Source organism: Echinops telfairi, unplaced genomic scaffold (genome assembly GCF_000313985.2).
Source record: "Echinops telfairi isolate 266 unplaced genomic scaffold, ASM31398v2 ScPeMD7_7424;HRSCAF=8462, whole genome shotgun sequence".
Classification (NCBI taxonomy): Eukaryota; Metazoa; Chordata; class Mammalia; order Afrosoricida; family Tenrecidae; genus Echinops; species Echinops telfairi.
In genome coordinates this window covers 78568555-78590650 of record NW_022111324.1, presented here as the reverse complement: position 1 = coordinate 78590650, position 22096 = coordinate 78568555, and the positions used below count along the sequence as shown (strand labels likewise).

At 38.2% G+C, this 22096-nt stretch overlaps 1 protein-coding gene and 1 pseudogene across 1 annotated transcript in view; both read left to right on the top strand.

Moving 5' to 3' along the window:
* ADSS2 (adenylosuccinate synthase 2) overlaps positions 1-22096 on the top strand; it is a 51965-nt gene that overhangs the window by 6623 nt on the left and 23246 nt on the right. The window contains exons 2-4 of the mRNA XM_004699956.3: positions 9635-9737; positions 11815-11883; positions 13114-13164. Coding sequence (XP_004700013.1) covers positions 9635-9737; positions 11815-11883; positions 13114-13164 — 223 coding nt within the window. The remainder of the gene's footprint in view (positions 1-9634; positions 9738-11814; positions 11884-13113; positions 13165-22096) is intronic.
* LOC105978345 lies at positions 15169-18858 on the top strand (annotated as a pseudogene).

Genomic DNA, 22096 nt, shown 5'->3' with positions numbered 1-22096 from the left:
CCTTCTGAAAGGGACTGTCCAATTAATTTGCAGGTGGGTTTTGGGTCTTCACTATATCCACACACCTTCACATTGCTTTGGTTGCTTGGTTTTGAACTTCTGATACTTTTTCCTTTTGACAACTCATGATCACGCAGGCTGGTGTGCTTCTTCTTGTGGGCTTTGCTGCTTCCCTGCTAGATGACAGCTTGGGTTGACTACAAGCCTTTAAGACTATTTTTTAATAGCTGGGCACCATTATCTTCACCACATTTGCTTATGCACCCATGTGGTCTTCAGCAATCGTGTCAGGAAGGTGAGTATCATACAATGCCACATTATTGGAACAAACCATTCTTGTACTGAGGTAAGATTTAAGTAGAGGCCCAAAGTCCATCTGCTTCCTTGTTGCATTTTCATTCATATACATATATAAACAAATATACCTATATTTAAATAATTTATGTATATGTTTGCATATATAAATATATGTATACCTATATATATATATTTTTTCTTTTGTCTTCTTTCCTCTTATTTTTTCTTTCCTCCTCCACTATCATGTTTACCCATCATTCACCTCTCAGTAATTCCTCTCAGATACAATTCTATTGATCAGACCCGACCAGAAAAGCTACATTCTCCTTGCCATCCATTTTAGCACCTCTTCCTATTCCCCTGTACCCATCTTTATTGGCTCACCATTTTCCTGCCCCTGCCTCCTCCCCTCCTATATCCCCCACAAATCATCAGTCTTATTGCTGTCTCCATGGGATTGCCTATCCTGCCTATTTTATATAGATAAACACAAACAAACAAAAAAGAACATAGAAGTCACAAGTCTTAGGGATCCTGACACAGAGCAGATGAATATCTCTGTTAAGTAGAGAGAAGGACATGTTATAATCTGCCATTCCAGTCCCCTTTTCTTTCAGGGATCCATATCCTCAGTACCACTTACCTAACAACAGATATACCCTTTTGGTCTTCAGCATTCATGTCCGAAAGGAAGACATCCTAAAAGTCCTCATTGGTATACCAGCAGTCAGGGATGGAGCAGTCTAGTCCCCCCCACGTCCTCCCTTAAACCTTTAGTGTGGGAAACAGATTTCTCCCAAGTTGTCTTCCCCAAATATATGCCAAACCTAGCTGCTTGCTATCCATGGTAAATGACTATACACTTGGAGGTCAATGAAAGTAGGTCAGAGGTTATTCTCTCTAAGGACTATCGGCCAACGAGAGCAGTCATACTGTATAGTCTGTCCTACCCAAAGTAGAGCCTACTCCCTTCTTCTTTTTTTAACCATGGTATTGGGGGCTCATATAAGAGCTCACTCCCTTCTGATAAGGATAGTAATAGATTGTTTCCCTGTAGGTAAACCGTGGGAGGTCAAGCCCACTCAAGGGGTGACCAAGGTTAGGGCGCCATCATGAATCTGGGGTCTGCCCTTCTTGTCACATGTACACCCCTAGTCCCTCCCCTTCCTATTATGTGTACACCCATAGCTCATCCCCTTCTTGTTACCCCTATGCCCATTGTATATCCCCCTCCTATTGCATGTATTGCCTATTGTATAGCCCCTTCGTGTGAAATATGTCTTTACAAGTCATTAGGAGGCATGCACGCCCCCAAAGATATATAAGCCTTGGTTAGCAATAAATCTCTCTCCTGCCCTCTTGTCTCCCATCTCCACGTGGACCACCAAGAGGAACTGAGGTGAGCATGCTACCATGAAATATGTCTGACTTATTTATTTAACTCTCTCTCCTATTTCTCCATGACTTTATTATCTATATATATATTTTAACCGTACAATTGCACTTACTGAACCCATGATTAGTTGTGGGGCCTGGCTTCCCCCACACCTTAGACTTTCAGTGTGGACCTCTTATGTGTAACCCCTGACCAGTTCAGATGGGGTGTCACTGGTCTGTTGCACTCCCCTGTTGGTTTGCCCCCCAAATGGGCCAGTCAGGCAGGCCACTCTCCCTGAACTGTATCGTCAGGGATGTCCTCTGTAGTGCTGCCATCTAGGGAGAGGCCGTCATGTCTCCATCTGAGGTCAGCTCTGCAGTCACCTCTGGGAGTGAGCCGTTCCGAGCGAGAGCATTACCCTCGGATTGGCAACCTGGAATGAAGTCTACTTTTGCTCTGTTTCCTGTGGAGATATAAATAATCCCTTCCCCTTGGGTGGGTTCGTGCCCTGACCCCCCATTGTCTCTTTTTACTTCCCCCACCCCTCTGAGGGCCTTAAAGGCATATTGTGTGTGTGTGGGGGGAGATGCCTTTCAGCACAGTTTTTGATGACATATGAATCTGTCATTATTGGTTTGGCTCATGTCAGAGTATCTGGTTCTGAGCCTGGGGATTGCGTGTTGTGTGCATTTTCTCTTATGCCCATTCTGCTATTTGAACTTACCTCAGTGGACTCATGTTGTACTTCACCTTTTGTGTTTGGCGGACTTCACTCAGCATACTATCCTGCAACTCCCTCCGTGAGCATCATCTCTACTTTTGACACATGATTAAGTTATATGAGACCACCTCAGTGTTGCTTCAAGTGCCTGTCAGAAAAACTTGCCTAGAAAAAATCTGGAATGAAGCTGTAATTGATATTGACTAAATATCTTAGTATTTAAACTGGATATAAATTTAGCTATATCATTTTGGGGATTAATGAGAATTTTACCTTCTATCGGTATGAAAAAGCTACATAATAAGTGAAGATTGATGACCCTTAGAATAAATAGGAGAAGCATATTGTATTCCCTGCTGCTTGGAAGCCATGAGAAGAATGGAGGAATTCCCAAGGCTACTCTGTGACAGCAGTTTCTTGACACTGAAGCACTTTGAATCACGTTTATTTTAATTCATTATAAAATTCTACTTAGAAAAGAGGAGACCCCATGAGAATTTAAAAAACAGGATTTTAATCTATAGATCAAATTGTTTATAATTCTTTATAAAGGTAGGGTTTTATTAATTGTAGAAAGCTTTCTTTGAGTTTGAAACTGCATTAAATTTCAGGGTGTTTTAAAGGAGAATTTTTAATTTTTTTAATTTTAAAGATTATTTTATTGGGGGCTCTTACAGCTCTTAAAACAATCCCTACATCAATTGTATCAAGCCTATGTGTACATAGGTTGCCATCATCATTTTCTTTTTTTTTCTTCCATTTTCTTTTTTTTACTTTTTTTAAACATTTTATTAGGGGCTCATACAACTGTTATCCCAATCCATACACACATCAATTGTGTAAAGCGCATTTGTACATCGTTTCTCAAAACATTTTCTGTCCACTTAAACCCCCGACATTAGGTCCCCATTTTTCCCCTCCCTCCCCGCTCCCCCCATCCCCCATGAGCCCTAGATAGTTTATAAATGGGTATTTTGTCATATCTTGTCCTGTCCAACTTCTCCCTTCACCCACTTCTCGGTTGTCTGTCCCCCAGGGAGGAGGTCACACACAGTTCTATGTAATCGGTTCCCTCTTTCCTACCCATTCTCCCTTTACCCTCCCTGTTTTGCCACTCACACCACTGGTCCTGTAGGGCTCATCCATCCTGGATTCCCTGTATTTTCAGTTCCTATCTGTACCAGTGTACCTCCTCTGGTCTAGCCAGACTTGCAAGGTCGAATTCGAGTCATGGTAGTGGGAGCGGGGAGGAAACATTTAGGAACTAGAGGAAAGTTGTATTTCTCATCATTGTTACATCGGGGAGGAGATGAGCCAGCCAGGGTGCGATGTAACAATGATAAAGGAGAATTTAAAAATAGAATTTAACAACTAATGGTGAATTAATAGTTTATTCATTTTTATTTTGGGTTGTACATTTGCTCTTCATGGCTGCAGCTCGAGTAAGTGTGTCTATTAGCATTTAGTACCTAGAATCTAAAGCTTCTCAATTGGGACTCAAAATCCTTTAAGGCAACAAAACAGCCACTTAAAGTATACAATAAAGATACCTGAGGTTTTCATCATTGTGTGGCATTTATATGTGTATGAAAATGGAAAGTAATCACAATAATGTAAGGTAAGCTTGTATTTTTAAGCCTTTAGAAGATAACGGAGCTGCGCACTTGGATGTCTTTACTAAAAAGGAATTCAGATACCCTGTATATGTTTTCTCTTCCGAGCTGGTGTATCTGGTTACTGGTGAATAGTTCAATTTGATCAATTTACAGGTAGTCACTCACCCGCTCTACTTTGAAATCATGTTAATTTCAGTTACAAGATTCTGTTATTGCTCTGGATTGACTGTGCTTTAGTTTTGGTGAATAGAGAGAGATTTCATCTGGGAAAGGAGATGCAGACTTTAGAGCCTTTGTGAAGAAAGCAGCCTAGTAATGAACATGACTTGTTGGTTGTTAGGAAGCTAGCTTGGAGTTTCTGGGACAAGACACTCTTGACTTCTTGATTGATCCCATTTTGAGCGCTATGATCAAAGAACAGTACAGTGTTCAGGTTTTCAGAACCAGAAGGTCATGGGAAAGACAGACTCTTATTGAGGAGGCCTAAAACATGGAAGTACCCCAAAACCTGCCTCAGGGGTGTGGTGTGAAGTTGTTGGCCCTTGACTCCTGCTGGAGAATGAATAGATGCCAGAGAAGAGATGTCGTTGTTGCACGTTTATGTGGCTACGCTGCCACCTTCTTGATCCCAACAGGAGCACATTAAGTAGAGAAGGAGGAGGGTAGTGATTCTGGGAAGGGGAAAACCTGGTAGCACACTATGTTAAGCATAAGGAATCGTTGTTACAGACTAATGAATGCCATTTCTTCCCTTCTGAATTAGTTACTGTTAAGTGTGTGTTTTTTGGCCTCACCTAGACTGATGGAGCTTCTTTTTTTTTTTTTTTTAAACATTTTATTAGGGGCTCATACAACTCTTATCACAATCCATACACACATCAATTGTGTAAAGCGCATTTGTACATCATTCTCAAAGCATTTTCTCTCCATTTAAACCCCCGACATTAGGTCCTCATTTTTCCCCTCCCTCCCCGCTCCCCCCTCCCGCATGAGCCCTTGATAGTTTACAAATGGGTATTTTGTCATATCTTGCCCTGTCCGACTTCTCCCTTCACCACTTTTCGGTTGTCCGTCTCCCAGGGAGGAGGTCACATATAGTTCCTTGTAAACGGTTCCCTCTTTCCTACCCACTCTCCCTCTACCCTCCCTGTTTTGCCACTCACACCACTGGTCCTGTAGGGCTCATCCGCCCTGGATTCCCTGTATTTTCAGTTCCTATCTGTACCAGTGTACATCCTCTGGTCTAGCCAGACTTGCAAGGTCGAATTTGAGTCATGGTAGTGGGAACTGGGAGGAAACATTTAGGAACTAGAGGAAAGTTGTATTTTTCATCATTGTTAGATTGCACCCTGACTGCCTCATGATGGAGCTTCTTAATGAGAAACACATACCAACATTTCCTGATCCAGATTTTTGTTCTAGAGTTGAACTTGACAGGCTCTGATTCCAAGGAGCCGTGAAAAAATATCAAAATCAAAACACTTGTCTTCTGATTAAACTGAAAGTAGAAAGATAAAAGTATATGTGGAAAAATTGAAGACAGTTGCAAAACAACAAACTAATGATATCACCCCTGTGTCCTGTGGTACTATGTCCTTTTAAAAGGATTACCCTTGATACCTTCAATGCTGTTAACATCCCACAGTGATCATTTTCATATTCAGTTATTACTGGTGCAAAATGTGAACTCAGCAAGATATCGCCAGACCACGTTGCAATGATTTTGTTTTGTGAGTCATTTGGATTCTTTGTAAGCAATTGAAAAAGCACAGGGGGAGGACTATGTTTGAAGGAAAGTAATTCAGAACCGCAGTCTTTCTCTTAAGGATGCTCCGCAAGATAGCAGCATCTCTTGACTTCATTTCTACTCAAAATCAAATTCTCAAGAGAGATTCTGATTGGTTTAGGTTGACTCAGCTTTCCTCTGGTTAAGTTAATCACTGTGGCCAGATGAATGATTACCAAGATTTGCAAAGTAAGGGAAAATAAGATGGGCTGGTCATATAAAAGCTATAGATGACCTGGGCTTTCTTTCATATGAGAAAATAAGAAATGCAATAATAGTTCTGGGTTGTGCTTGCTGGTAAATTACTTCCAAAACAGTAAAACTTTCTAGACTTCTAATGTTGTTCTGTATAAAATTAGGATTTAAATAGGGTTTTTTGTTTGTGTATCTTTCAAAATTTAAAATGGTTAAAAAGAGATTCTAAAATACCTTTGAATCATTAAGGATATTTTCCATATTGGCATTTTTGATCTGGAAAACAACACTGATCTCATAGCCTTTTTCATCCCATGAAAATGAATAATGAGCACATTCTATTTATACAGAACATCACAGCTCTGGTGCTCCAAGGTTACAGAGCTCAACTGTTAACCAAGAGGAGTGGGAGGTTTGAGCCCAGCAGCCACTCCACCGAGAAAGATGTGTCAGTTGCTTTGAAACTATGGGGGCTGTTCTGCCCTTTCCTTATGGGGTTATGAGTTGGAATCAATGACCACTGGTTTCATTTGGTATAGTACATACAACTATGATCGAAGTATTTGTAACAAGCTACATGTGTAACTGGGAATTTAGCAAAACAGCAAGAAGTTGTGCCAAGTAACAATATATATATTATATATATGAAAACAAGTGTGGCTTGGGGAATTGTATGTTCATGTTAAAAGTTGAAGGAGCTCTGGTAGTGTGGTGGGTTATGAGTTGGGCTGCTAACCACAAAGTGAGCAGTTTGAACCCACCTACCACTCTGAGGGAGAAAGATGAGGTTTTCTATTTCCGTTAAGATAGTCTCACAGACCCATTCTCAGAAATGTCCTGCAGTCACTGTGAGTCAGAATCAACTCAATGACAGTAAAAGTAGATATAAATGCGTGTGTTCCCAATACTCACTCTCATTCAAGTTAATTCCAACCTCTTTATCTATTCCAATTCCAACTAGTGGATTTGAACTTCTAATTAGCAGCCCAGTGTGTAACTAACTCACTACACTACGTGTGTGTACCCAGATAGGAGATAGGTATCGCCAAGTATTTATATAACCCATCATATCTCCCCAGTGTTATTATAAAGAATGGGTAAACATGATGAAATCTACTCTTATCCTGGAGCATACTACATAGATCTGCCCTGTGAGAAGCAGCTTCATCACAAAGATGGAAACGTACACATTATCCATGAGGGTCACTATGAGTGAGAACTGAGGAGATGGCAGTGGATCGGTTTGTTAGGAAAGCAGGTGAGGTGGTGGCTAGCATTGATGCTCTTCATGTATGAAACCTCTTTATTTTGCTATCTGTTTATACATAAGACCCCTCCTTGTACTAGGAAAAACATGTTTAAAAAAAATTGTTTGAGCTCTTGAGATGGATTTTGCAAAGATCATGTAATTTTAGTCTAGGTCACTTCTTCCAAATAGACACTTCAAATTTGACGCTTTAACTATCGTATTTTATGAAATATGAGGATAAGTCAAAGTATTGCTGTAAGCCAAAGAATCATTTTTTATTAAACAAAACAATGAAAATATGAATACATTAATTTCTCAATGTATCTTCTATCTAGGTCTATATACTTCTGAAGGTGGTATTTCCGTCTCTAGCCTTCCTTAAGGAGTTCTGTGATCTTCAAATTAAACCACGTCAAGATGGCAGTGGGGCATCCTCAGGGGCCTCACGTTGTGTCCCTTTACAATGTTCTTTTGAGTTTGGGGAACAAAAAGAAGTCTGAAGAGTAAGATCAGGGCTGTGGGTGGATGGGGTAAGGTCTCCCAGTGATATTGTTGTAGGACAGCCCGGCTGCCATGCAGAATAATCAGGTGCAATTGTTGTGGTGTTGGAAACAAATTCCTCCGAAGAAATTTCCTGGCCGTTTCTGAGCAGTGCAATTTTCCATTTTCTTAAAACTCCTCCTTCATAATAAGCCCCTGAGTTCATCCTGTGGCCTTTGAGAAAATCTATCAAGATTACCTTTTTGAAATCTCTAAAAAAACCTGTTCCCATAACCTTATGAGCTTACTTCTCTGCCGTGAATTTAACTGGCCCTGCAGATCCCCGCAGAAGCACTGTGTGCATGGGACCTTGCTCTCTGGACTGACTTGGTATACCTAAGACTCCTTCCTGGTTACGATTTGTTACGTAAAATTGTCTCTGTCCGTTTTGATCTTGGTTGAAATCCAGATGGAAGCAGCTCCTTGAACGAGTTCATCTTCGAGCCGCGCTTTGGGTACGCATCCAGACAAAAGCTTGCTGAGGCCACGCTTTTCACGTAAAACTGAAAGTGCCAACCTGTGTGAGACCGCATCTTCTGTGGCGATCACAGCAGTGGTGATCCTCCTCTCTCCTCCCACCTGTTTCTAGACTCAGCCACAGTTTCTTCGGTCTTCAAGGTTGATGGTTTTCCTCTCGTGGCTCATCAGAGACAGTTTCCCTAATCACAGAAATGTAGGAGAAAAAAGCCTAATATTGCCATGAGAATTAGAGTAAAGAATAGTTTACAGTGAAGGAAATTGAAGAAAACAAACCATAAAAACAAGAATTTTCTTTAGTGAGTTATTTTAAGAAAATTAAGTTAAAGCCAATATGCTCCTTTGGTATATTATGTTTTAGGATTATATCAGATTATATCAGAGTGGATGTTAAATTTACACACATGTAAAATAATATGTACTAGGTCATTTGTGGAAACATTGTAATAGCAAGAAATACCTTTTAATTTAATAAATTTTACACATATGCGCAAAGGAATACAGTACAACAGTTAAAAGGATGATTATGGAATAAGCAATAAGATTTATTGAGTGAAAAAAGCCAGCAGCGTATGCATTGTTTGCTACCACTTATATAGATGGAATAAGACTATATGTGTCTTTATGTTTAAATTACCTCTTAATCCTCAGTAACCTTGGACCTCTTATGATTTGACCTTTCATATTGATTATGCATATGCTAACTTTATAAAGTCAAAGATTCATCATAGGTTTGTAGTATGACTCTCAGCTTTAGAGATCCCTTGTCCTAAGGGTATTATTTTAGCCCAAGTTGAGTAGGTTCCAGGGACCTGTCACTAACCAATCTCATAAGAGAGTTTTATAAATTGATAGATTAGAACCTCAAGATAACCAATATTTGGGGGAATGTAGTTACTTGGATTGCTTGGTTGAGAAATTTCTTGACATCTTACATGATGTCATTCATGTAAGAACACAAACTTCAGGTCATAAAGTTGCTTGGCACAGTAGTAAGACTGTGGGAATTATATGAATATGTACATCAAATTAAAGTAATTATATAATTATGCATCTCTGAGAGGTATTACTATGTAGATAATTGTTACAAATATTAGGAGCATGTCTTCCTATCTTCCTGGGACAGGAACTCTCTAATTTTCAGATTACTGTATTTCAGGAATGATCATGCAAGTACCAATTGTGCTCTATTGTGAATGGAGGGAAAGACAGCCAAACAATTCTGAAACCAGTTTCCTGGACTGGTTCTGACTACAAGTATTTACATTTCTTAAGTGACACATTAACAGAAATTATTATTAATTCAGTCAGGAAGGAGATGTATTATCTGTCATTAATTGTGTTAGGCTCATTTTTCACTTATGTTATGTTTCAGGGAGGAAATAATGCTGGCCATACAGTTGTTGTAGATTCTGTAGAATATGATTTTCATCTTTTACCCAGTGGAATAATTAATCCCAACATAACTGCATTCATTGGTAAGTACATATTGTTAACTGAACTGCTTGGGGAATTTTTCCCCGCAAATGATAATGGTATTCATTTTTATTCAAAACTGATTTCATTTCTCACCAATCAGTTTATGTATCTCTTACACATGGTGGCCATGTTGCTTCTGGAACATACCTAATTTTGGCTCTTGAAGTCTTTTGGACATTTTTATAGTGCTACTTTTGGGATGATTACTTTGCATTTGCATATCTGTGATTGTCGGCAGTCTTAATTCTATTAAGAAATATGATCAAATTAGGATTTCAAGTACTTTGATTATGAACCTGAGTAAAAAATACAGTAGGGACATGTTATATAGAATGAATCCGACTACCTGTGGTACACTGATATTTTCTCATTTGTAAGAAATGTTAGTTGGTTTTATTTGCACTAATTGAGTGTGATTCTTCAACTTGAAAGACATGTAGAGTCTACTATTCTTTTATGCTCTGGTTTGACCTGCCTAAAGCTACATAACTAGTTTCTTTAAAAATAACTAACTTGCTTCAGGGATAAATGTGAAAATGTTAAGTATAATTTTGGTTTTATATTCTATTATTTAAAAAAAAAATTGAACAACTCACTGCAGTCAAATTGTTCCTGACTCTTAGCAATGCTTTAGACCAGGGGTCCTCAAACTTTTTAAACAGGGGGCCAGTTCACTGTCCCTCAGACCCGTTGGAGGGCCGGACTATAGTTAAAAAAACTATGAACAAATTCCTGTGCACACTGCACATATCTTATTTTGAGTGAAAAATCAAATGGGGCAAAAACACCCGGCGGGCTGGATAAATGTCCTCGGCAGGCCGCATGTGGCCCGGGGGCTGTAGTTTGAGGACGCCTGCTTTAGACTGTAGTAGAACTTCCCTTTTGGTTTTCCAAGGGTGTAAATCTTTATGGGAGCAGAAAGTCTCATCTTTCTCGTTTGGAGTGTCTAGTGGATTCAAACTGCTGACCTTGAGGTTAGCAGCCCAACATGTAACCCATCATACCAGCAGGACTCTATGTATCAATTATATTATGTCATTATGTTCCACTACTGAAAACTTAAAAATCATTTCTGTGCTAGTTTCTTGATAAAATCAGAATGTCCCATTAATCTGTCTCATTCCTATACTTTTTAAAAGAAAAGATAATTAATGCCTGTATTATAGTATAACATATGTGGTGGTATAATGGCTGAGTATTTGGTCATTAGCAGAAAGGTTGGTGGGTAGAACTTACCCAGCCACTCGGCAGAAGAAAAGACCAGGAGATCTGCTCTTGTAACATTGTTCTTACGTTATAAGGTGCCGTCAAGACCGTCATAACTCATAGCTACCTTATGTCCAACAGAACAAAACCCTGCCCGCTCCTACGCCATTCTCACAATTGTTCTATGTTTGAGTTCATCGATGCAGCCACTGTGTCAACCCATCTTGTTGAAAGCTTCTTTTTCACTATCCCACTGGAGTCCCAAGCATGGTGCTCTTCTCCAGTGACTAGTCTCTCCTGGAGAGAGAAAACATTGACGTTATCAAGGATTTCGTCTTGCTTGAATTCATAATCAGTGCTCATGGAAGCAGCAGTCAAGAGACCCAACAATGCTTTGCATTGGTTACCAGTTGCAGGAGATCTCTATAAAGTTTTCAAAATCAAGGATGTTACTTTAAGGACTAAGGACTGAAACCATGGTATTTTCAGTTGCCACATATGCCTGTGAAAGTTAGACATTGATTAAGGAAGACCAAAGAAAAATCCATGCATTTGAATTACAGTGCTGGTAAAGAATATTGAAAACACCATGGACTACCAAATGAACCAACAAATCTATCTCAGAAGAAGTACAACCAGAGTGCTCCGTAGAGGCAAGGATGGCGCAACTTTGGTCTGGTACTTGGTTGTCAGAAGAGACCAGTGTTGTAACATTACAACCTGGAAATCCCATTAGGATAGGCTCTACTCTGCCACCTGAAGTTGCTGTGAGTTAAAATCCTCTTGACAGCACCTAGCAACCAATGCATAGATGTCTTTATTATAATATTACATGTTTATGTTTATAGATGTTTGTGGGTTCTCCTTTAGGAAATGGTGTGGTAATTCATCTCCCTGGATTGTTTGAGGAAGCAGAGAAAAATGTTAAAAAAGGAAAAGGTATGAAGGAATGAATCTATTTTCCTTGATGTGCAACTAATAATTTTTTTGGTTAGAATTGTATTAGGAGTTCATGCCAGACAAATTTAACAATTTTTGGTGTTAGTAATACATTATGAAGTTGCAGGTTGTAGGACAAACATGTAAAATGTTGGTTATTGAATTTGATTCTTTTTTATTAGTGTTAAGCAAAAAACAAATATGAGGGGGTTTCAAAAAGTTTGTGGAAAACTGGAATTGAAAGATAATAGAGTTTGCCTGTGAACTTTTTGACTTCCCACTTCTTATCATTGTTAACACAGTGATAATCTGCAAACTTTAAATTGGGGTACCTAAAATTACTGCAAGCTTTATCATAACTACCCAAAACCCAAATTTATTGTCTTCAACTTGATTCTGAATCATAGCAATCCAATAGTTCAGTGTAGAATTGCCCTTGTGTGTTTCTGAGACTGTAAATCTTCACAGGAATAGAAAATCCCCTCTGTCTCTTGTGTGCAGTGGCACTTGGTTTTGAACTGCTGGCCTTGTGTGGTTGCCAACTTACTACCTAACCCACTGTACTACTCGGGCTCTCTAAGCCAGATCTTGGTTTGGAAAGAATAGGATATAAACTTCAGAGCCAATGATAAAATACATTTGAAACCTACCACCAACATGTAACTACCTTCATGGCCTCGTGGTATGAATGAAAACTCATGCCTTTTGCCCTCAAGCACTCAATAGTTTATAGGGAGAGGCAGGCTAATAAATAAATAATTATAGGTCATTGTGATGCATGAAGTAATAGAGTGCTTTTGAGGATTTAATTAGGAGGTTTCTTAGTTTACTCACACATTCTATAATTGCCTTTTGGCAAAAGATGCCATTCTCAAAATTATTCTTATTCTATTGAATTTGTCCTTTCCCACTACCCCCAGTTAAAGAAAGCAGTTTTCTACTATTTACCTTTCAAACTTCTAGAAATACTTTGTGTGGATTTTGCTAGGTTGTAGGCTGGTGCTCTTTAGAACAAAACACCTGAAAAGGTAGGTCTGTGAGTGAGTCTGTGTATGAATGACAGGCAGGAAGGTTCTTAAGTATGTTCTTCTGCTGTAGAAAATAGACTAATGTGATTTGGTCCATCATTGAAAACAGACAATGTATTGACAGTGTATTGATAAAGAAATTATGGTTAAAATTTTTCTGTACAAAATGTTCAATTAAATGCATCTTTTTATTTCTCTCTAGGTTTAGAAGGCTGGGAAAAAAGACTTATCATATCTGACAGAGCTCATATTGGTAAGGGAACAACTATATTTACTTAAACAACCTTATCAAATTTATCAGACGAAAGCATTTAATGACCAGTTTTGTCTGTTAACTTTGAGTAAACCTATGTAGAGTGGATTGTAATAGCATAACTAGGCTACATTCCAGTTTTTCAGTAGGTAGCATATGATCAAGAACTAATGGTACTAATGGTCCCAAACTGCATGTAGTGAAGGCATTAACCAAAAACTAGGTTCCGGGAATTGACAGAAAACCAACGGAAGTGTTTCAACTTAAGTGTACATTAACCAGGGGCTGCCAGAAATTCAAGCTTGATTCAGAAGGAGACTTGAAACATGGGATGTTAATTGCTGATGTCAGATGAATCTTGGATGAAAGCATAGAATACCAGGAAAATGTGAGCTTGTGTTTTATTGATTCTACACTGGCATTCGATTGTGTGGATCATAACACACTATGGATAGTCTTGAGAAGAATGGGAATTCCAGAATACTTCATTGTGCTCTTGCAGTATATAAGGGGGTACCCCCAAAAACTCAGAATTGTTTTTCAAAGTTATGAATTTAAATTTTTTACAAAACAACCTTATCACCTTCAGCGATCATGTTGGGAAGGTGAACATCGTGGAATGCCAGTTTAATAGAACAAAGTGTTCTTGTGTTGAGGGAGTACTAGAGTAGAGGCCCAATGTCTATCTACTAAATACTGAACCTATAAATATATGCACATAGATCTATTTCCCCATCGTCATATATAAATATATTTACATATGTACATGCCTGTATTTGGACCTCTATACATGCTCTTTGCCTCCTAGTTCCTTCCTCTATTTCCTTTTACTTTCCTCTTGTCCCACTATCATGCTCAGCCTTCATTTGGTTTTCAGTAATTTCTCTCAGTTACATTGCCCTTGATCAAGCCCTACCAGGCCTCTTACACCCTCCTTGCCACTGATTTTGGATCACTTGTTGTTCCCTTGACCCTGGGTTAGTCAACACCACTTCCTTTCCCCCACCTTCCCCTCTCCCATGTCCCCCTGAAACCAATGTTCTCATTGTTTTCTCCTCCGGATTGTTTATCCCACCTATCTTATCTAGATAGACCTGCAGAGATAATAATATGCACAAAAACAGGACAGAGCAAAACAAAGCAACAAAAGAAAACAAAACAATAACAACAACAAAACCAGCCACACAAAAAAGAAAAGCCTGTAAAATAGTTCAAGGTCTGTTTGTTGACCTTTAAGAGTGTTTTCTGGTCGAGTCTGATGGGGTGCTAAAGTCTGTTTTTGGTATTCCCTATGGACTTCGTTGCTCATCTGTTCAATTATTTTACTTCACTGTTTCTTCCCTTTGCCTTAGGTGTTTTATGATCAAGCACATTTCAGAGTCTTCTGACATCCACCTGGGTCTTTTTTTCTTATCTTTACAATGACCTTTTGCTTTCTTCATGTGTGATGCGTATGATGTCATTTCACAGCACATCAGGTTTTCTGTCATTAGTGTCCAGAGTGTCAAGTCTGTTCTTGAGATGTTTCTGAAATTCAAGTGTGATGAACTCAAGTTTGTATTTTGCCTCTCATGGACGTGTTCGAATTCTTTATAGCTTCAATCTGAACTTACATATGAGCAAGTGATGATCTGTTCCACAGTCAGCCCTTGACCTGGTTTTAGCTGCTGATATTGAACTTCTCCATGGTCTCTTCCCATTTATGTAGTCAATTCGATTTCTGTGTATTCCATCTAGAGACGTGCACAAATATAGTTACAGTTTATGCGGCTGAGAAAAGGTATTTGCAATGAAGAAATTTGTTGGGCTTGCAGACTGTCGTGTCCTCTTCAGCGTCTTCATTTCTGTCATCAAGACCGTGTTTTCCAACCGTGGCGCCCTGCAGTTTTCCCATTCCAGTCATCTGTAGTTGTCAATGCGCCTTGACTGCACATGTTGTTAACATTCTTCAGTTTTTTATCACTAGGTTTAGTGATTGATGTGTCAATTTGAATACTAGGTATGATGACTGGATTTCCGGATATATACACAGGTAATATAGGTATTATCCTATCATAGGCAGCAAACTACTTCAAGGTGGATCTTGAAATGTTCTTTTTAAATTAATGTGATGCCTTTCTTCTTAAATTTACCATTCTGGCAGAGTAAGCTTCGTCTATGTCTGACAAATTTGTACCACTGTTCATGAGGTTTTCAGTATCTGACAGTGTTCTGTTCTATTCATAAGCTTTTCAGTGACTAATTCCCTTGAAATGTGTACCTTTTTCTTTCTTAGTAGTCTTTCTGTAGTCTGGAAGCTATGCTGAAACCAGCTCACTTTGCAGGTATTTGAAATACACGTGACATAGCTTCCATGATCACAGCAATATTCAAACCACCACAGTAAGACTAACAACTTGTTATTCTGATAGAATTTTCGTAGCTGTGACATGATTAGGAAACTACATTTGCAAATGAAATAAAAATTATAAATCATGTTGGAAACTTCTGAAAATTGATTTGAACTTTTAAATTATTTTTAAATATGCTTGAGTCCTGAGGGAACAGCTGCTCTCAGTTTTGCATTGACCTCCATTTCATTGACAACCTCATCCAGGCTCTTAATGGTCTTCCCTAGCGTAGTACAGACGTCAAATAAGAATCGCAGACTAGAGGCCTGTGTGTTACATCAATTCAGTAAAGTCGTTTTTATAAATCACTTTTGCTTATGCTAAACTAAGGATGTTCATTAATTTAAACTATGAAGATATGAATCAGAAGGACAGGCCTGGCAATCTACTTTTAAGAGTCAGCCAAAGAAGACCCTGTGGTTTCTAACAGTTCAGCCTGCAACCAGTACAGGGATGGCTCAGCACCCAGCACCATTTGCTCCATTGTGCTTGGGTTTGCCGTGAGTTGGAGATGACCTGACAGCAGCTGACAACAACAACAGTAATACTGTATTTTCTTTTCATTTTTACTTTAACACAACATTTTTTTTCCGCTGTGAATTGTAGATTTTAATACTGAGGGTATGATAATTATCATAAAGATCTAACTTCCTACTGAGAAACTATTTTCTCTGCTGAAGGAGAAAGATAGATGATTGGGTTATAGGAATGCTACACATTGCAGTAACATTTTCAGTATTTTACAGTATTTGAATTGTTAACATTTCTTTGATGAAAAAGATTTAATTTACTCTTATGAGAAGTTTCTCAGAACTATGTTGCTTTTATTGAGCAAATACGATGTAAATAATAAATAATTGTATTTATACTGAAGCTTTTTTTGTAGCTCTCATAGTACTTAGTATAGTTACTGTGTGTGTGTGTGACAAAATTGACCATGTATATTTTCAGAATAATAGGTAGCATAGATGCCTAACCAAGGCAAAAAAAACAAAGAAAGCTTTACAATCATAATTTGCAACTTGGTTAAAGATAAAAGGAGTTTTGTTTTGTTTTTTGAAGAAGAACATTATAAGTTTGCCACTTTTGTTTCCCATTTTAAGCATCTGATTAAAAAAAAATGTTCTCTCCATCTGCCACCTAAATAGCTTAGCATATTTTTTATGGTTACTAATTTGTTTTAGAATTTTGATATATTACTATTACAATGCTGTTTGTAGTAATATAGTAGTATTGATGTTTAATTACTCTTACTGATAGTCTCCTAGATAAGAAAAATATTACATTTGTGTGAAGTACGTTTATAGTATTTTTGATGCTCATATGCATTTCTCATTAACTGTATATACCCCTCTTAGGGTTTTTATGTATAATCTTCTGGTATTCATTGTCCCTGCCTTGAAGATAAGTGAAGCAATGGAGTATTAGATGTTAGATGAAGAAAGATTATTATCTTCAGAACTTTCTAAGTCTGCTATGTGAAATTTGGTACCTTAATCAGGATTCTACAATTTAGGATTGCAGAATAAGAAATACTTTGTTCCTGACTTTTGAGTAGCGTAATGTCAATGTACAAATCAACTAGTTGGTTTGACCCTGTGTAGATATAAACATACTGATATCAGCCAGTCAGAAAAAAATATATAGTGACACATGACATAAGGGTTTAATATTCTTCATTGTAGATTATTTGGATCTGTTACTTACTGTAAACATCTTTGTCAGACAGGGCAAGATATGACAAAATACCCATTTATAAACTATCAAGGGCTCATGTGGGAGGGGGGAGCGGGGAGGGAGGGGAAAAATGAGGACCTAATGTCGGGGGGTTTAAATGGAGAGAAAATGTTTTGAGAAATGATGTACAAATACGCTTTACACAATTGATGTGTGTATGGATTGGGATAACAGTTGTATGAGCCCCTAATAAAATGTTTAAAAAACAAACAAACAAAAAAAAACATCTTTGGGTACATCACATTGGTTAAGTAAGATACTTGATTAACCTCCAAAAAAAAACCAAACCACCAAAAATAAAAACACAGTGATAGTAGACCCATTTTGAAGCCACTTCTGTGCTGGAGTTAGGTCTCTTAATCATGCCCTATTTCTTTTTCGGTGTACTTGGTGCAAATAAGTTGTGGAGAATCAGCTAACAGCTATGGGTGAATTTTGGCTTTCATCCACTAATGAGGAATTTATTCGTGACAGAAATATTTTAAAAGAATAATATTTACAGTGAAACCAGCAGTACTCAGCTCTGTTCCCATTACTGCTTCTCATTTTGCTGTTACAAGTAGATAGTGGCAGTGGTTCTGATTCTGAGCCCGGAAAAGGCAAAATTTGGAACACTGGATAGTCTTGACGTTGGGAAGCAGATCAACTACAAATGTGAAAAAGAGAGAGAAAAGCATAAAGAAGGAACAACAGAAGAGTGACGCAAATGAGCTTAGAAATCTTGCTTTTGAGAAGAATCCCCAGAAGCATTCCATGCCATTTGTAACACCCAACACGAGCTTTCATTGTCCAACCAAGTACCGAAGAATTCACGAGAAGAAAATTGGCGAGCATGGAGACAGAGATGAGCAGCTGACATCTGAAATGTTTGAAGCAGATCCTGAGAAGGCAGTGTTGCTAAGTAAAGCAGAATATGAAGAGCACAAAGAGGAGTATGCAAATGCCAAGTATGCTCCAGCTCAGTCCAGGGGCATGCATTAAGAAGATAAAAGAAAGACTCCCCACTCGCAGTCGCACTAAAAGCTTTTCAACCTGAAGAGGACATTAGTAAAAAGTCGGGGGAATTGAGTCCTTCTCAGACTTTATCACATGATGGAGGGCTCTTCAATATACTGGAAGATGACGTTCATAAAATTCTTAGAGAAAAAAGGGAACAGCTAACAGAATATGATGGAACAGATAATTGTGCAACTCAGGAACAGCTCAGGACGTGGTTCTGAAAGTTGGAAGAATTGAAAGAATAAAGTTGGAACTTGAAAGATACTGAAATCCAGAAGCTAAAAAGTGTGATCACTCAGTGGGAGGCAAAGTATACAGAAGTAAAGGCAAGACATGCACAGTTATTGAAAATGTGAAATGAAAGATAAAGCAGACATATTTCTTCAAGTTGCTGAATCAGAGGATCAAGAATGAACTAACCATACAGGTTACTTCACTTTATGCTGCATTAGAACAAAAAAGATCTGAAGTGAAAGTATTACAAGCAGAATTAGCCAAATACCAGGGTGGCAGAAAGAGGACAAGAAGCTCTGATCCAACCAGTGTAGGTCTTTCCATTAGCCTTTGAGGTCAATACAAAAATGAAAACCTTCATTTTAGGGTTTCAGAAAAATAAATATTTAATGCTGTGAAACTGCATGCAGTCTTTGTTGAAGTGGCTAAAATGACTAGCTAACTAACAGTCTATGATTTTATGTTTTTTTTGCTTAAAATGAGAAGAAAAATAGAGTTCCAGAAGAATTTAATGATTGTTCTTTACTGTCATTTTAATTTTTAATCCATCAATAAATTTTACTCTTCCACTAAAAAAAACAAAGCAAACTCAAAACCAAAGAAATCATAAAACAGGATCGTAGGTCTGAATAACAGGAAAGTAACGTCATCTAAACCATGACAATTAAGAATTAATTTCCCTTATTATAAAAAATTTTCCTTATTCATAAATACATGTCTTTAAAGAAAAGTATTTGGATTGAAGAGAACTGAGCCCAGAGAGGTTAAGTGCAGACTAGATTATAGGTACTAGTAGTTGTAATATGTGTAATATTACGTATTTTTTTAGAGAATACATTATTTAAAAGTCTATAAGAGACATGTATTATCTTTAGTTTTGTGAATTTTCTCCATCAGTAGAATGAGGGAGAGGGAACTCACACAAGTGGAGTCCACGAGGGAAAGAATGTTGCATGTTTGGTTCATGCGTACATTCAGGTCTCAAGTGCCTCTTCCACTTTGTCGCATTACTCTTTACCCTAAGAGATGCCTCTGCTCCATTTTTCACTGTCACAGAAGAGCACGCGTAGGATTGGTAGTATTCCTTAAAATGGTTGGTAGAATCTTTGTAGGAAATTTTAGTTTTCCATTCCATTTCCTTAATAAGATAGGAATATTCAGTAATTTGTTTTTGTAGTTTTGTCTTTTAGCTTTTTCAAGTCTGTCTTATTTTGTCTAGTGTCCTTTGAAATTCCGCTTGCTCACTCACCACCATCGAGTTCGTGCAGACTCATAGCGACTCTGTAGGACACAGAACTGCCTGCTTTGAGTTTCCAAGGCTGTAGCTGTTTATGAGCGTAGATAGCCTCGTCGTCCTTCTGCAGAGCAGCGGGTGGTTTCAAACTGCTGACTGTGTGCATCACAGCCCCACGCACTACCACTGTGCCACCAGACCTCCTGTTTGAAACTGTGCATGCTGGGTGCATGCATATTTGAAATTATCATTATATTTTGATTAGTCTTTATGGCTACCAGAGCTTTCTTAGTATTAGTACTAAAATTTAACACTTAATTCATATTTGTACTCCTCCATCCAGTGCGTTCCAACTCAAAGCACCTCTATAGGACAGTGTAGAACTACCCTTGTGGATCTCTTTACAGGAGTGGAAAGCCTCATCTTTCTCCTGCTGAGCCACTGGTGGTTGTAGAACTGCTGACCCTGTGGTTTAGCATCCCACTGGGTAGCCACTACCCCACAAGGGTGCCTCAAATTTAACACTTAATAACTATTATCAATTATTAATTTGCACAATGTATCATTTTCCATCTTCTAATTTTTAATTTATTTCTGTTTTTACATAATGCATTTTCTGTGGGCAAAATATAGTTGGCTCTTTCATAATCTACTCTGACAATCTGATGCCCCATTCTTCTACATATAATCCAGCTTTGATCAAAGTGCACACCTAAATGTTTTAAAATTCCCATCCTTCACTAGTATTTATCCATAGTTTAGTATGATCCACATAACTGAATGCTATTGTATAGTCAAGAAAACGCAAGTGAACATTTTTCTGGTGTTTTCTGCTTCCAGTCAAGATCCATCTGATGTCAGTAATGATACCCTTCAAACCACATCCTCTTCTGATTCAGTTTGAGTTCCTGGCAGCTCTTTGGTGAGGTAGTGCTACAGCTGACTTTGCATTATCTTGAGCAAAATTTTACGTGTGTGTGAAACTAATGATGTTATTCACTAGTCTTCAAATACCATTACACCATTTTTCTTTGGAATCGGCATCAATATGGCAGGTTGCTGTCTTTTCTAAATTTCTTGGCATTGACTTAGTCAGTCCTTCATTAGCTTGCTAAAAAATTTCTATTGGTATTCTGTCAAGTCCTGAAGACTTGTTTTCCCCTAATGCCTTCATTGTAGCTTGGGTTTCTTCCTTCAGTACCATCAGTTCTTGATCCTGTGCTACCATTTTAAAAGCTTAAGTGTCAAACTATTCTTTTTGGTACAGTGATTGGGTATTCTTTCCATCTTTTATTGATTCTTCATGTAGTATTCAATATTTTGGCCATAAAATCTTTTAACATTTAACTCAACACTTGAATTTTTTCTTCATAGCTCTACTTATGCTGAGCATGTTTTTTCTTTTGGCTTTCTGACTCCAGTCCTTTGCACATTTCATTATGCTTTGCTGTCCTATGAAATTTTCTTTCAGTTCTTTTGTTTCATTGTTCCAATTTGCTTTAGCTACTACGCATCCAAGAACCAGTTTCACAGTCTCTTCTAACCTCCACTTTAGTCTTGTCTTTCTTTTCTTTTTAAGTCCCCTTTTCTCTCTTAATGTGTGATTTTATTGATTTCATCCCAGAACCCCACAGATCTTCATTCATTAGAGTTGAGTGTGTCATTAAATCTGCCTTGATGTTCCTGATATTCAGGTGGAATATACTCAAGGTTGTAGTTTGGCTGTCTGAGACTTGCTTTAATTTTCTTTGATTTCAGCTTGGATTTACAAAGGAGCAATTGATGGTCTGGACTGTACTTGGCCTTTGGCCTTATTTCAGCTGTTGATGTGGAGCTTCTTCATTGTTCCTTTCCACAGATACAGTTAATTTGATTCTTGTGTATCTGGCTAGGTCCACACGTATATAGTCCCCATTTATGCTGTTGAATAAAGCTATTTGAAATGAATTCATTGTTCTTGCAAAATTCTGTCATCATCTCCAGCTCCATTTCTATCAGGGCCATATTTTCCAACTACTAAATCTTTCTGGTTTGTTTTCAACTTTCTCATTCTAATCATCAGTAATTGTGTTAGTACAGACAGACTAGGGAAACAAATTCACAGACACACATATGTGTCTAAGGAAGAGGTGTATATACAAGAGCAATTGTACATTAAGAAAATATCCCAACCCAGTCCAGTCCAAGGCCATAAGTCTGATATTAGCCCATGTGTCTGATACCAATCTATAAAGTCCTCTTCAGACTCACGAAACACATGCAATGAAGCCAAATACAGGACGATCACAAGCCAGTGGGTAGAAACTCTTTGGGTCCAGTGGCGTTGTAAGCATCTCAG